We start from the raw sequence: 15,212 nt of genomic DNA, 5'->3' as shown, positions 1-15,212 counted from the left end.
AGAGGCTAAAATTTTTTACACTGACAATATCAAATTTTGGCGAGCATGTGGAACAAACACAACCCTCATTTTTGGCAAGAATGAAAAATAGTACAACCACTTTGGAAAAAGTACTGGTAGTTTCTTATATAACTAAATATACACCAAACCTATGACCCAGTAACCCCCCTCCTAGGTATTCCTTCAAGTGAGACGTAAGCACATATCCACAGAAAGACTTATGTTCAATGCTAGACCAGCTTTATTCATAATAACTTAAAAAAGAAAACAACCCAGGTATCCATCAACAGGAAAATAAACAAACATACGGTCACATAATGGAATCAAAAGGAACAAGTTACTAATTCATGCAAAAACATGAATGAATCTCAAAAGGCTGAGTCAAAGAAGCCTTACACAAAAGAGTTCATACTATTCTACTTATATAAAGTCCTAGATAGGTGAAACTAAGCTATGGTTTAAAAAAATTAGAAGAGTGGTCACCTGGTAGTTGGGGTTGAGAAGGGAGGACTGTCTTGGAAGGGGAATAAGGGAACTTTCTGTGGTGGCACTATCCCCAAATTTAAGAGAGGTTTGGATTACACCAATGTGTGCATTAGTCAAAACTCACCAAATGGTATTCTTAAGATTTATGCATTTCACTCTATGTAAATTCCACCTTCAGAAAAGTAAACAAATATTAAGCTCTAGTTAATGATATTCATGCTGAAGTTCTACAGGGAAATGAAATGATACCTTTAATTTATGAAATACATCTAAGAAATAGGATGGTTGGATAGATAGATATGTGATAAAGCAAATATAAAATGTTAACTGTAGAGCTAGGTGGTAAGACTATGTTGTTCACTAAACTATTCTTTCAACTACTTTATATGTTTAAAATATTTTCATAAAATCTTAGAAAAACATTATTGTGTGAGGAAAAATGCAGCTGGAGCATCCAGAAGTGTAGAAATCATACCAGGTTTCATAGCAGGCCTTCCCTTGGCATCTCTCATGAATTCACAAAAGAATAGCATAAGCTGCCTCCTACAAATTATGCTTTGGGGGATGTCATTTCCTGAAAAAATCTCCTAAGAAATCCACTTAAAAACTTACAGAATAAACAAGTTTAGCAAAGTGTCGGATACAAGATCAATACATATAAATCAGTTGTATGTCTATACACTAGCAATGAACAAACAAAAAATGAACCTAAGAAAACAATTCCATCTACAAAAGCATCAAAAATAATAAAATACTTAGGAATAAATGTAACAAACAAAGTACAAAACTTATACTCTGAAAACCATGAAACACTGTTGAAAAAAAATTAAAGACAACATAAATAAATGGAAAAACTTTCCATGTTCGTGAATTGGAAGATTTAATTGTTAAACCCCCAACCCCTGCAGATACCAAAACCCTCAGATACTCAATTCCCTTATATAAAATGGTGTAGTATTTGCATGTAACCTATGCACACACCCGCGTATATGTTAAATCACCTCTAGATTACTTATAATACCTAATACAATGTAAATGTTATGTAAATAGTTGCCAGCACACGGCAAAATCAAGTTCTGCTTTTTGGAACTTTCTGGAATTTTTTTTCACGTGTTTTTTTTGTTTTTAAATTTTTTTATATTGGGGTATAATTGATTAACAATGTTGTGTTGGTTTCAGGTGTACAGCAAAGTGATTCTGTTATACATATACATGTATCTATTCTTTTTCAAATTCTTTTCCCATTTAGGTTGTTATATAATATTGAGCACAGTTCCCTATGTTATACAGTGGGTCTTTGTTGGTTATCCATTTTAAATATAGCAGTGTGTACACGGCAATCCTAAATCCACAGTTAGTTGAATCTGTGGTTGCAGAACCCACAGATACAGAGGGCCAACTGTATCTTCAAAATGATCTGCAGACTCAGTGCAATCCTATCAGAACCCTGGTTTCTTTACAGAAATTAACAAGCTAATTCTAAAATTCATATGAAATTGGACCCAGAAGAGCATAAACAGTTTTGCAAAAGAATAACAAATAGATAAAATGGACTTCATCAAAATCAAAACCTTTTGTGCATGGTGAAAAAAAGACCTTTTGTCTTTTGTGAAAGACACCATCAAGAAAACAAAAATACTTTCAAATCATTTGTCTGATAAGGGTCTTGTATCGAGAATATATAAAGATTGCTTATGACTCAATGAAAACAAGATAAATAACCCAAATTTTTAAAAGGCAAAGGATTTAAAGACATTCTTTGAAAGAAGATATTCAAATCCAAGAAACATATAAAAGGATGCTCAACATTATTAGTCATTAAACAAATGCAAATCAAAACCACAAGATGCCACTTCACACCCATTAGGATGGTTGTAATTTTTTCTTTTTTTTAAGGAAATTATAGTGCTGGCAAAGATGTGGAGAAATCAGAACCTTCATACACTGCTGGTGGGCACGGTACATCTATTTTGGAAAACAATCTGGAAATTCCTCTTGTGGTTAAACGTATGACTCAGAAATTCTACTCTTAGATATACACCCAAGAGAAACGAAAACAACCCAAATATCCATCAGCTGACAAATGGATAAACAAAAAGTGGTGTATCCATACAATAGAATGTTATTATTTGGCCACAAAAAATAAACTACTCATACATGCTACAACATGGATGAACCTTGAAAACATTATGCTAAGTAAAAGAAGCCAGTCACAAAAGACCATATATTATATTATCTCATTTATATGACAAATCCAGAATAGGCAATTCTATAGAGACAGAAAGTAGATTAGTGGTTGCTTAGTCCTGGGGGGAGGGGAAGGGGAGACAGAGTGGTAAGAAAGTGATATCTAAAGGGTGGGGGTTTTTTTTGAGGTGATGTAATGTTCTTAAACTGAGTGTGATGATAGTTACTCGTTTCTGTGAATATACTGGAAAACCATTGAATTCTATACATTAAATGAATTAATTGGTATGTTAATTATATCTCAGTAAAACTATAAAAAATGCAATTCCCTCCAGAAAGGTAATACAGTTGACCTTTGAATAATGTGGCAGTTAGCGGCACAGACCCTCTGCAGTCAATTCACATATAACTTTACAGTTAGCCCTCCTTATCCGCGGTTGCACATCCACATATTTAACCAAACCTGGATCATATAACACTGCAGTATGTATTTACTCAAAAAAATGTGAGTAGAAGGGGACCCTCACATTTCAAACCCATGTTGTTCAAGGATCAACTGCACATCCTTAATTTATCCAGTGGTTTTCCAATTGAGAATAATAGAATTCAAAACACTTACATTCTGATACAGGAGGAGAATTGGGGGGTAGTCTGGAGTATTCATGCAGCTCAGAGAGGGGAAACCTAGATAGGACAGTACAGGCTGTACAGACAAGAGCAAAATCAGGGCTATTTCAAGGAAAGAGGTACTAAGGAGGGCAAAACTCCACCACAGACAAACGCCACATACTTCTCTATTTGGCCTATTTGTTCAGAAGTCCTATCCTTGTCAAATGATTTTCATGTAGCCTTTAGTTAACACTGGAGATAACTTTCTATTTTCGAAGATAACTAATCTACAAAAGCCTCTCTTCTGGCAGAGAAACTTGTCCTGGAAACGGGTGGAGGAAGGGTAAATGTAATGACAATATTCTGAAGAAGGAAATCCCGGCATTTAATCTGTCTTTAATCCTGTTACTAGGACTCAGGCTGTGCATCTTATCTAGTACACAGAAATCTAGAATGGAGCAAACCTTTTTCTTAGGGTAATATAATTTCCCTTCAGAATCGTGGAGCCCAAAGCATGAGGAACAGTTAATTTGATGCAATAAGGCAAGAAAAAGAAATAAAAGGCATACAAATTGGAAGATAAGAAGTAAAACTATATCTTTATTTGCAGATGAAATAATCACCCATGTAGAAAACCTTAAGGAGTATATTAAGAAGCTACTAGAACTAATAAGTGATTTTAACAAAGTTACAGAATAAAAGATCAATACACATAACTCAGTTGTATGTCTATATGCTAGCAAGGAACAATCAGAGACCAAATTTTTTTTAAATAGTGTTAACAATAGCATGAAAAAAGTGAAATAAATCTGATAAAAAGATGTGTAAGATCTATACACTGAAAATTACAAAACACTGTTGAGAGAAACTGACAGAGATCTAAATAAATGGAGGGATATATCCACAGATCAGCAGGGTCAATATTGTTAAGATTATAATTCTTTGCAAATTGATCAATAAATTCAACACAATCCCAATCAAAATCCCAGTAGCCTCTTGTGTACAAATTGGCAAGATGATTATAATATTTATATGGAAGACAAAGGACCTAGCATAACCAAACAAATTTTAAAAAGAACAAAGTTGAAGAACTTGCACTATCTTACTCAAAGACTTATTATAAAGCTCACAGTAATCAAGACAGTTAGGTACTGGCATAAAAACAGACAAAGAGACCTGTGTAAAAGAATGAAAAGTGGGCTTCCCTGGTGGCGCAGTGGTTGAGAGTCCGCCTGCCGATGCAGGGGACACGGGTTCGTGCCCCGGTCTGGGAAGATCCCACATGCCGCGGAGCGGCTGGGCCCGTGAGCCAAGGCCACTGAGCCTGCGCTCCACAACGGGAGAGGCCACAGCAGTGAAAGGCCCGCGTACCGAAAAAAAAAAGAGAATGAAAAGTGAAGTAATAGACCCATCATATACAGAAGACTGAATTTCAACGAAGGTTCAGCGGCAAGGAAAGATAATATTTTTAATAAATGATGCTGAAACAACTGGCTATGCAAAAGCAAAAAAATTTAACTTTGATCCATATACATCAAATACAAAAATTAACTCAAAGTAGATCATAGACCTGAATGTAAAACCTAAAAATTATAAAATTTCTATCAGAAAAAACAAGAGAAAGTCTTTGTGGTTCTGAGCTAAGCAAATTTAGATCCAACACCAAAAGCAAGCATGATGCAAAAAAAAAACTGATAGGGCTTCCCTGGTGGCGCAGTGGTTGAAAGTCCGCCTGCCGATGCAGGGGACACAGGTTCGTGCCCCGGTCCGGGAAGATCCCACGTGCCCGCGGAACGGCTGGGCCCGTGAGCCATGGCCGCTGAGCCTGCGCGTCCGGAGCCTGTGCTCCGCAACGGGAGAGGCCACAACAGTGAGAGGCCCGTCCGCAAAAAAAAAACAAAAAATGATAAATTGAACTTTATCAAAATTTAAAACTTCTGTTCCTCAAAAGACATTGTTAAAATAAAAAGACAAACCAAACATTGGAAGAAAATTTATGCAAAACATATATCTGACAAAGAACTGGTATTTGGAACACATAAAGAACTCTTACAACTCAATAATAAAACAAACAATCCAATTATTTTTTTAAAGGAGCAAAATATTCGAATAGACTCTTCACCAAAAAAGATATACAAATGGCAAATGAGCACATGAAAAAGTGCTCAACATCATTAGCCATCAAGAAAAGGCAAGTTAAAACCACAATAGATGTTACTTCATATCTACTAGAATGGTTACAGTTTAAAAGGACTGACTATACCAAGTGCTGCACAGATGTGGAAAAATTGGAATCCCAATATACAGCTGTTGGTACAACTACACTGGAAAACAGTTTTGGCAATTTCTTAAAAAGTTAAACATAGAGCTATCATGTGACCCACCCACTACACTCCTATTAACCAACAGATATAAAAAGCATTATGTTCACACAAAAAATTGTACAAAAACATTCATGACAGCTTTCGTCGTAATCCCCAATAACTGAAAAGCACCCAAATATCCCAAGATGCAGTATATCCATAAAATGGAATAATACCCAACAGTAAATGGTAACAAACTACTGATACACAAAAAAATCATGGATGAGTCGCAAAACAAACTGATTAAAAGAAGCTAGACAAAAAAAAAGAGAGTAAACAGTATGAGGACATTGAAAATATGTAGAAAATGCAAACGATACATAGTAGAAAAAGTGTAGAAAATGCAAACGATACATAGTAATAGAAAGCAGATTAGTGGTTGCCTCAGCACTGAGGTCAAGGGAGGTGCTGAGGGAGGAAGGGATTATATAGGCACATGAGAAAATGTTTGGAGGTAATTGACAATTCATTATCTTGATTGTAGTGATAACTTCAAGGATAAATACATTTGTCAAAACAAATCAAATTCTATGCTTTAAATATGTGCAGTTTATAATCTACCAATGTATACCCTAATAAAGCCACATATTTCTTTTTAACACCTTTATTGGAGTATAATTGCTTTACAATGGTGTGTTAGTTTCTGCTGTATAACAAAGTGAATCAGCTATACATATACATATATCCCCATATCTCCTCCCTCTCACCCTCCCTATCCTACTCCTCTAGGTGGTCACAGAGCACCAAGTTGATCTCCCTGTGCTATGCAGCTGCTTCCCACTAGCTATCTATTTTACTTTTGGTAGTGTATGTATGTCAATGCCACTCTCACTTCGTCCCAGCTTACTGTTCCCCCTCCCTGCGTCCTCAAAACCATTCTCTACATCTGTGTGTTTATTCCTGTCCTGCCTCTAGGTTCTTCAGAAACATTTTTTTTTTTTTTAGATTCCATATATACATGCTAGCACACGGTATTCATTTTTCTCTTTCTGACTTACTTCACTCTGTATGACAGACTCTAGGTCCATCCACCTCACTACAAATAACTCAATTTTGTTTCTTTATATGGCTGAGTAATATTGCATTGTATATATGTGCCACATCTTCTTTATCCATTCATCTGTCGATGGACACTTAGGTTGCTTCCATGTCCTGGCTATTGTAAATAAAGCTGCAATGAACACTGTGGTACATGACTCTTTTTTCTCAGCGTATATGCCCAGTGGTGGGATTGCTGGGTCATATGGTAGTTCTATTTTTAGTTTTTTAAGGAACCTCCATGCTATTCTCCATAGTGGCTGTACCAATCTACATTCCCACCAACAGTGCAAGAGGGTTCCCTTTTCTCCACACCCTCTCCAGCATTGATTGTTTGTAGTTTTGATGATGGCCATTCTGACTGATGTGAGGTGATACCTCATTGTAGTTTTGATTTGCATTTCTCTAATAATTAGTGATGTTGAGCATTTTTTCATGTGTTTGTTGGCAATCTGTATATCTCCTTTGGAGAAACGTCTATTTAGGTCTTCTGCCTATTTTTGGATTGGGTTGTTTTTTTGATATTCAGCTGCATGAGCTGCTTGTAAATTTTGGAGACTAATCCTTTGTCGGTTGCTTCATTTGCAAATATTTTCTCCCATTCTGAGGGCTGTCTTTTCTTCTTGTTTACGGTTTCCTTTTAAAGCTATATTTTAAAAGGTCCAACTACTAATACAATTTTTTAAAGGGGGATACTATTACTTCCTACTCCAAGCACCCTAAATATCTCTTTAATTTCACAAATGACTAGGTTAAATTCAGTTGCTTCTTGCTTAAATGGAGATATTTTTCAAATGTGTTATACCAACTAGCAACTGATACCAAATTATCTATGAAGGAAAAATTGGGCAAACCATTACACTGAATTAGCTTGGTGGAAAAACCAAAGATTCCTGGTTGGACAGTGAGTGGATCTTTTCCTCCAATCTCAAAACAATTGGTTCTAAGGGCATAATCCAATTATCTCTTCCAAATCTCTTCCAAATCAAGACCTATGTTGAAATATTCATTTTTCCTAAATTTCAAAACATAACAAATAAAATATTTACTCTTTATCATGACAGTAACAGCTATATCAACATTGTTATAATCTTGATGTGCTGTGTCAATCATTTTAGCTTTGAGGTCCCTTTCCAATGATCTCATTCACAGAATCTGTATTTTAAAGTCAATTATTCAAGGAATGCTTTATTTTTCTTTTGGTTGGCTTCTTTTTCAATAGCGTCTCTTGAATGTATAAACACAAGGGCAAAGAAATTAAAAGACATAATCATATTCCTTAAATGATTGGTTATTTCCTCTTCACTATCTAACCAGAAGCTATCTAGGTATTCTGGTATTCTTACCTATTTTAAAGTAATATTACATAAAAATCCAGGTAGTAGAAATCATATTTTGATATATTAAACACTCATTCTCATTCATCTTCAGTTCCTTTTTCTCTTCCCACTCTCTTTGGAATTTCCCACTTGTGGAATATGTCCTACTCACAAAAGGCCAGGTCAATGGACTTCCATTTAAAAAGTGAAAGAAAAGTTTATTGCTTAGTAAGTTTGATAGTCCAAAATATAACCAAGAGATATAAATACACTCTGAAAAAATAAGTTCTAACATACTGTGCCACTTTAAGAAACTAAAAAATCAAACATATAAATTATATGTAATATCTGATATTAAATTTTTTATTTTAAAAGCATTTGCTTTGATAAGGAAGGAGGACAGAAAGGACAACATAGAGGAAAATAAAGAAGAAGACAAAGTAGCAGCTCAGACTGAAGGTTTATATAGCCCAGTCCCTGGAAAATAGTAAATGATCAATAAACATTTGTTGAATACATGCATGAATGAACAAGCCTGATTTCACTATCATTTCATTATCTATATCCACTTTAATTTACTAGCATCGCATCCATATTATGGCTTTTTATTGGCTCTTGAGCAGCAAAAAGCAAAGTTTGGGAATCCTTCAAATATCTAAGGGACATATTATGGTCAATTAACCAATTCTGGTTAGTAAATATAAGGAACAGAGAATGAATTAATATAATAAAAGGGTATGAGATCAAGGATAACACTGTTTAATTGAAAATAAAATGATTATGTAACAAACTAAATGGGAAAAGAATTTGAAAAAAGAATAGATACATGTATAACTGAATCACTCTGCTGTACACCTGAAACTAACACATTATTAATCAACTATACTTCAATATAAAATAAAAAGTGTTCCAACAAACAAAAGTCCAGGACCAAATGGATTCACAAGCGAATTCTATCAAATGTTTAGAGAAGAGCTAACACCTGTCCTTCTGAAACTGTTCCAAAAAATTACAGAGGAACACTCCCAAGCTTTCTACGAGGCCACCATCATCACCCTGATATCAAAACCAGACAAAGATATCACAAAATAAGAAAATTACAGGCCAAAGCGCTGATGAACATGGACACAAAAATCCTCAACAGAATACTAGCAAACTGAACCCAACAACACATTAAAAGGATCATACGCCATGATCAAGTGGGATTATCCCAGGGATGCAAGGATTCTTCAGTATATGCAAATCAAACAATGTGATACACCATATTAACAAACTGAAGAATAAAAACCATATGATCATCTCAATAGATGCAGAAAAAGCTTTTCACAAAATTCAACACTGATTTATGATAAAAACTCTCCAGAAAGTGGGCAAAGAGGGAAGCTACCTCAACATAATAAAAGCCATATACAACAAACCCACAGCAAACATCATTCTCAATAGTGAAAAACTGAAGCGTTTCCTCTAAGATCAGGAACAGGACAAGGATGTCCACTCTCACCACTATTATTCAACACAGTTTTGGAAGTCCTAGCCACAGCAATCACAGAAGAAAAAGAAATAAAAGGAATCCAAACTGGAAAAGAAGTAAAACTGTTGCTGTTTGCAGATGACATGATACTATACATAGAAAATGCTAAAGACGCCACCAGGAAACTGCTATAGCTAATCAATGAATTTGGTAAAGTTGCAGGTTACAAAATTAATGCACAGAAATCTCTTGCATTCCTAAACACTAACAATGAAAGATCAGAAAGAGAAATCAAGGAAACAATCCCATTTACCATCACATCAAAAAGAATAAGATACCTAGGAATAAACCTACCTAAGGAGGCAAAAGACCTGTACTCAGAAAACTATAAGATATTGATGAAAAAAATCAAAGATGACACAAACAGATGGAGAGATATAGCATGTTCTTGGATTGGAGGAATCAATATTGTGAAAATGACTATACTGACCAAAGCAATCTACAGATTCAGTGCAATCCTTATCAAATTACCAATGGCATTTTTCACAGAATTAGAACAAAAAATTTCACAATTTGTATGGAAACACAAAAGACCTCAAATAGCCAAAGCAATCCTGAAAAAGAAAAATGGAGCTGGAGGAATCAGGCTCCTGGACTTCTGACTATACTACAAAGCTATAGTAATCAAGACAGTATGGTACAGGCACAAAAACAGAAATATAGATCAATGGAACAGGACAGAAAGCCCAGAGATAAACCCACACACCTATGGTCAACTAATATATGACAAAGGAGGCAAGGATACACAATGGAGGAAAGACAGTCTCTTCAATAAGTGGTGCTGGGAAAACTGGACAGCTACATGTAAAAGAATGAAATTAGAACACTCCCTAACACCATACACAAAAATAAACTCAAAATGGATTCAAGACCTAAATGTAAAGCTGGACACTATAAAACTCTTAGAGGAAAAAATAGGCAAAACACTCTTTGACATAAATCGCAGCAAGATCTTTTTTGACCCAACTCCTAAAGTAATGAAAATAAAAATAGAAATGAACAAAAGGGAACTAATGAAACTTAAAAGCTTTTGCACTGCAAAGGAAGCCATAAACAAGATGAAAAGACAACCCTCAGAATGGGAAAAAATATTTGCAAACAAAGCAATGGACAAGGGATTAATCTCCAAAATATACAAACAGCTCATGAAGCTCAATATCAAAAAAACAAACAACCCAATCAAAAAATGGGTGGAAGACCTAAATAGACATTTCTCCAAAGAAGATATACAGATGGCCAACAAACACATGAAAAGATGCTCAACATCACTAATTATCAGAGAAATGCAAATCAAAACTACAATGAGGCATCACCTCACACCAGTCAGAATGGCCATCATCAAAAAATCTACAAAACTAAATGCTGGTGAGGGTGGAGAAAAGGGAACCCTCTTATACTGCTGGTGGGAATGTAAACTGATACAGCCACCATGGAGAACTGTATGGAGGTTCCTTAAAAAACTAAAAATAGAACTACCATATGACCCGGCAATCCCACTCCTGAGCATACACTTGGAGAAAACCATAATTCAAAAAGATACATGTACCACAATGTTCACTGCAGCACTATTTACAATAGCCAGGACATGGAAGCAACCTAAATGTCCATCAACAGAGGAATGTATAAAGAAGATGTGGTAGATATATATAGAATGGAATATTACTCAGCCATAAAATGGAATGAAATAGTGCCATTTGCAGAGACGTGGATGGACCTAGAGACTGTCATACAGAGTGAAGTAAGTCAGAAAAACAAATATCATATAATATTGCTTATATGTGGAATCTAGAAAAATGATACAGATGAACTTATTTACAAAGCAGAAATAGAGACACAGATGTAGAAAACAAATGTACCAAGGGGGAAGGGGGAGTGGGATGAATTGGGAGATTGGGATTGACACATATACATTACTATGTATAAAACAGACAACTAAGGAGAACCCACTGTATAGCACAGGAAACTCTACTCAATGCTCTGTGGTGACCTAAATCGGAAGGAAATCCAAAAAAGAGGGGATATATGTATATGTATTGCTGATTCACTTTGCTGTACGGAAAAAACTAACACGACATTGTAAAGCAACTATACTCCAATAAAAACTAATTTTTAAAAATGAAAAAAAATAAAATAAACTCCTAGTTTTGTTGCTTTAGGGTCCATTGTGAGAACTGCCACCATTTGAGAGGTAAAAAGTTTTGTGTATAACAACTAGAATAGCTTGAATCTGTAGAATGGCTAAACTATAAAACATAGAAATTGATCATATTTCCATATATATAAAATAATTAGCCAAGTAGGTTAAGTATATCTTAGTTAACATCTTTTGTGGGTATATTTAGACAAATTACTGTAATGCAGAAGTAAAAGTTATAATTAATTTATCCAGAAACATAAACTGGTATTTTTGAAGTGCTTCAAAAATTTTAAACCATGTCCTCTCTTAAAATAATGTAAACTTTCCTCTGAAGCTGTATAAATACCATACTCTTAGCAAGTCTTTTCCATGGCTAGTAGACAGACAATATTTGGCTCAGTCTCTATCCAAAGCATCACAAATTTTGAACTATAATGTTCAAATACAACAACTGTTTTAGAACTATGTTTGAATTTTATCATAGAGCCCAAGGGTTTGAATGTTTGCTTACCTCGGACTTTAAAATATTTCACATGGTTTGCCATAGCCTCTGTAACATTTTCATCTGGGCAGGTTTTCACACCATTAGGAAACAGAGTAGATCGCTTTCTTCTGAGCAACCACTGTCTCTCAGTTTCTCTGTGGTCCATAGGTTGTTTCTTTTCGATAGACAGAGAAGAGTCTGTGGATTCTGAGTCAGTCAGGAGAAAAGAAACTGTACTCTTGGGTTCTTGGCTCTCTTCTAAAGATAAGTAGGTTTGTGCTACAGAGTGAAAGCATAAACAAAGCTTCTGATGATGAATGGAGACATAGAATGAAAGGTAACAAATGAAGAAAAACTGACATTTGCACCACATTTGGATTTTGAACTCAATGCTCGAATTATAGACATGTGTGTTTAAGGAGGGGAGAAGTAAAGCATTCAAGTTTTTCTCCATTTAATTCCTAGTCCTTTATTTCAAGATTGTTAGTTATTGAAATCAAGTATACATCCAATTTCAACACAAGAAATAAGAGGAAGTAAGCTTTGAACCAAGAATTACTAATGAAGAGGAAAACCAGTATTATTGGAGAGATTTTCATACAGTTTAAATGAAGCAATATCAAAGACTAGAGTAATATTTGGTTCAATTTCTTACAGCAGTCATATCAAATAATGTTATTTTTAGAGAAAATATACTTCAGATCTAAAGATAAAAAATAATATAGATTTTTAAATACCTGTTAATGATGGAAGGTTTCCTTCTATCAGGACAAATATCAGAATACCCAGAGAAATCTTCCCAAAATGAGGAAACATAATCATTTGAGCCAAAACCAAGAAAGAGGCCAAAATCCTTAATTGAGCACCCAAAGGCCTGAAACTTCCAGTAACAAATTTTTACAGAAAAGGTCTAATATTTAAACAGTTTATGTTCAAAAATTGACAACCATTCCAAAATCATTATAAATTGGCTAAATAAAAATGGTGTCCTTTCAAAGTACCTCTCACTTCTTTTCTGAAATAACCAGCATGCTATGAAAGCAGGAGAGATAAGCTAATTAGGACAGATGGGGAGAGACAATTTCTTTAATCTAGCCAGCTAAGCTCTTTATTAACACTCTCCTTGCCTTTAATGAGCGCTGCACTTAAAAATGTTTCCAAAAATAATAATAATGTTACACATATAATTCACTGAATTTTACAACTTTTCTCAATCTATTAGTCAAACCTGATAGATTCACATGTTCTCTGGGTTCTTCTACAACCTATGATTTTTAAGCATAAAACGCCCAGGCTGACTATACCTGTCTATGTCCGAAATACAGAGCTACATACAAAATAAAGTTAGTTTTCTTGGTGCCGTTTCTTGTAAATTTCCCTCGATTAAAAAATTTGAAAATCTTTCACTGTAACAACTTACTTCTCCTTCCTTATCTATAAAATAGGATAGGAATAGTAAAGCTAACTCATGATAGAGATATTGTGAGCATTAAATTAGTTAACACACAGAAAATGCTTAGAAAAGTACCTGGCACCTACTAAGCACACAATATAAATGGTAGCTACATAATAATAACTTTGTTGCTTAATTTGCTATTACACATGAGGCCCAGTGTCTTTATCTACGTGAGTAATTCTTAACCAAGAAAGGAAACTTTTTTTTATCTTTACCACAATGGGGGACCAGATAAAAATTTTGTATTAGGGCAGTTGTTTTTATCAAATAAATCTAGTAGAAAGGAATTAAATTAGTCAAAAACCCTGTGGAAGCTAGGATTTACTATCAAATAGCAATGAATTTATATCTTATGTACCTCTGGTGAAGTTCTCTGGAAAAAAAAAAAGTTTTGTAAAGATCTAAAGCACATTTCTCTTCAGAATCCTAAACTAGCCCTGATCCTGATTTCTCCAGTTTCCAAAAGGGACGAACTCAGTTGTAAGAGTACAGACCACCTGGGTGGGTGCAAACCACACCAGCATAAGAAAGCCTCATACACACAGAACCAAGTCTTTTAACAGCCCCTGGGCAAAGTTTGCAAAGTTCCATAAGGACAAGGTTAGTTACAAGAGACTCTACAGAGGGAAGAAGGGGCCCAGGTTTTCCTAAAGAGTTTTAAAAAGTTCTGGTCAAGGAGGGCTTTGGGGTATGCATGTCTACTCACAGTTCTCCCAGTCCAGACAGTTCAACAATTAGAGGTCATTTTCACAATAAAAGATATATATATATATATATATATATATATATATATATAGAATACAAAAGACATTTCACATTCATTTTAGCTTAGTACTTTTCCAAAGAAATAGTATTGAAAGAAAGAAAACACAAGATAATTTCCTATTAAGAAAGGGCTTAAGCTTGGTGTTAAGCTAAAAGTAATTAAAGCATAAATTAATAACTTTATATGACTAAAAAGTAGGTGACAGTGGAAAGATGAGGATAGAATGTAGACTGGAATCAAATTAGAAAGGGCTCTGTATGATAAGTCTAGACCTATTTTCCCCCTAACACACACACACACAAAAGCTGATTTTAAGAGGTATTAAACTTTTTCTTAAAAAAAAGAGCTACCATTTTTTTATCCCAAGAGTTGTGAGAAACAGTATTATCTTCTCTAAAAAGGCTTTCCCTGTCTAGTGACAACCCTCTTACTACCTCTCTACCACCTCTCACTATCTCCTCGTGCTCGCGCTCTCTCTCTCTCTCTCTCTCTCTCTCACACACACACACACACACACACACACAAACCCGAAGGCTGAACACCCTCCTGTGCTCCCAAAAAACTCTATGATTGTTTCTAACAGGCATATTAAAACTGTTCATATGTCCATTTCTCCCATTAGGCTATAAATGACTTAGGAATAAGAGCTGTCATTCCGTTTTTTCTACCTTGTACATTGCCTGCTAGTAGTAGATGCTCAAAAAATGTTCCCTGAACTACCAAAATTACCACATGTCTGCTAAAACAGAAAAATTAATCTAAGCATCAATTATATGACATGCACTGAGTAACATATAATTTAAAATCTATTTCTAAGAATGGCTCACATTTCTTAA

The 15,212-nt window shown here is 34.9% G+C and overlaps 1 protein-coding gene across 1 annotated transcript in view; it reads right to left on the bottom strand.

Moving 5' to 3' along the window:
• IMPG2 (interphotoreceptor matrix proteoglycan 2) overlaps positions 1 to 14,185 on the bottom strand; it is a 69,740-nt gene extending 55,555 nt beyond the window's left edge. The window contains exons 1-2 of the mRNA XM_033433274.2: positions 12,892 to 14,185; positions 12,182 to 12,433 (exon numbers count right to left, since the gene is read on the bottom strand). Coding sequence (XP_033289165.1) covers positions 12,182 to 12,433; positions 12,892 to 12,976 — 337 coding nt within the window. The 5' untranslated portion in view covers positions 12,977 to 14,185. The remainder of the gene's footprint in view (positions 1 to 12,181; positions 12,434 to 12,891) is intronic.
• Positions 14,186 to 15,212: the final 1,027 nt, after the last annotated feature.

This window comes from Orcinus orca, chromosome 5 (assembly GCF_937001465.1).
Source record: "Orcinus orca chromosome 5, mOrcOrc1.1, whole genome shotgun sequence".
NCBI lineage: Eukaryota > Metazoa > Chordata > Mammalia > Artiodactyla > Delphinidae > Orcinus > Orcinus orca.
Note: the sequence above shows the minus strand (reverse complement) of the source record. Positions and strands in the feature narration are given on the sequence as shown.